The following is a 2,113-nucleotide window of genomic DNA, read 5'->3' on the forward strand; positions in this document are numbered from 1 at the left end:
CAACCTTTAACTCCTGGCTCAAGCAGTCCTCCTGCCTCAGCCTCCCAAGAAACTGAGACTACAGGCATGGGCCACCACACCGAGCTAATTTTTCTTCTTTTTTTAGAGACAGGGTCTCCCTATGTTTTCCAGGCTGGTCTGCAACTCCTGGCCTCAAGTGATCCTCCTGCCTTAGCCTCCTAAGTTATTGAAGGGAACTTTGTTTTATATGTGTGTGCTGAACACTCAAGAGAGCCAGCACAGACCCTTGTTTAGTTGAGTTGTTGGGTAGTTTAAGTCAGTGCTTCTCAAACTATCTGTAATGAAGGACCAATTTTGAAGGGGAAAATATGTCATGGGGAGGTACTTTTGTAAAATCCATTGATATTGAGGCAGGGTCAAATTACTAAAAAGTTCTTTAAACTCATCTCAGTTTTTGTGCTATTTCATTGTGGATCAGTAACAGTTTGTGAACTGCCACCACACTGAGAAGCACTGGTTTAAGTCACAGAAAGACATATTGGCATTTGAAGATAATTCTGGGCTAGAACTAAGAAGTAACAATATGGGGACAGAGATATATTTGGTAAGAATAGGATACTAGATAGCAGCAAAAAAGTGGAAAGGCTCCCGAGCCCAGCCTTGCTTAGGCTTTTTGTCTCCTGGAAGCAAAGAAAGAGAAGGTTTACCAAGCAGATATCTCCACTGATCCGGCACAAAGCCCGGCAGGCCACTATCCGGTCCTGCCACTGACGACTGTTCAGCTCCACAGCAAGCATGGTGTGTATCAGGGTCTGAGGAGAGAAGACTTGTGTGAATATTCATGATCACTTTTAGAGATACTGGAAACCCTGAAGTTCATTCTAACATGGCATCCTGCACAATTAATGTCACAGCACATAAGATGCTCATCCCTAGCAAAGGAAAGAGTGGGTTTACAGAGATAGGGCACTCTTCCATTTAAGCCAACTGACTCTGGGATTGTAAATCAGGGAGCAAAATACAGATTTAATAATCTGAGCAGAAAACTCCTGGGACCTACCCTTCCTGACTTTAACTGTTTTTATACCCCTAAAATGATTTGTATGTGCCTCAATCTTTGTGAGTTTCACATTTCTATTGAAAGTAACTAAATACAATGGTAAGTCTGTGCAGTTTTTAATGGTAAACTTTTAACGGAAGCAAATTCTACATATCACAAATCTCGTGTATGTAGAGACCCTTTACAACCTACTTTCCTCACTTTTCTTTCAGCTAGCTGTTGTCACTTCCTTTTTTGTTTGTTTGTTTTATTATTTTTTTTTCTTTTTCCCCTAATACCCATGGCTTTGGAGTCACTTCCTATATATACCTGTATACCTGGGTTCACCCACACTTAGTTCACTTTTACCTATGCTGAGATCATCCTACCCAACCATCTGCATTTTGTATTCCTTGCATGCACAGACCTCAAAGACCCAATTGTTTCCCAAAACTTGGTTGTAATGTACACATACTGTCTTCCCACTGAGATGGCTCAGGAGCATACAAGCCCGGTCCTCAATGTCCTCGTTCTTCTTGTTAAACAGCTGATGGAGGATCCTCTTAATTACAGGGTAAGTGGCAGCACCTTCCAGAGCCAGGCACTGGGCTGCAGTCCAGCTATCCACACTGTTACCTGCCACAGTGGGGTGAAAAAAGAAGTTCAGAATGGTGATCTGTTTTCTCCAAGAGAGAACAGCCCTTGGATTGGTACCCAAGGCTGCTACCTGCCTGATATCTCACTTCCCTGTGCCCCACTCAGTCTAGAAATCCAATCCCTTATTTAAACGATACTCAAATGGATCATATCAAGGTTTTAAATATAAACCTCAACCTGAAAAGTTAAATCCTAAAGGCTCTTGTTAGGCAACAGCCGCAAGGCACTTCTGGCCTAGCTGAGGGATGCAGTTGTTTTCTTCCCTGGAGATTGGGAAGGCTGGGGTGGGAGGTTTTCTTAACACAGCAGAATTAAGATATTGAGTGTCTATATGCAGAAGGCCAAACCAGTTAGCCAGTTGTTTTCCTCATCAGGGCAAGTAACAACCCATCTTGGAGACAGCAGTTAGGCACCTTGGGCCTTTCACCTGATAGCCTTTTTTTTTTTTTTTTTTTT

At 42.6% G+C, this 2,113-nt stretch overlaps 1 protein-coding gene across 1 annotated transcript in view; it reads right to left on the reverse strand.

The window, feature by feature from the left end:
- HEATR4 (HEAT repeat containing 4) overlaps positions 1-2,113 on the reverse strand; it is a 33,392-nt gene that overhangs the window by 18,966 nt on the left and 12,313 nt on the right. The window contains exons 7-8 of the mRNA XM_012656110.1: positions 1,476-1,636; positions 669-773 (exon numbers count right to left, since the gene is read on the reverse strand). Coding sequence (XP_012511564.1) covers positions 669-773; positions 1,476-1,636 — 266 coding nt within the window. The remainder of the gene's footprint in view (positions 1-668; positions 774-1,475; positions 1,637-2,113) is intronic.

The sequence above is a fragment of the Propithecus coquereli genome, unplaced genomic scaffold (assembly GCF_000956105.1).
Source record: "Propithecus coquereli isolate 6110/MARCELLA unplaced genomic scaffold, Pcoq_1.0 Scaffold5, whole genome shotgun sequence".
NCBI lineage: Eukaryota > Metazoa > Chordata > Mammalia > Primates > Indriidae > Propithecus > Propithecus coquereli.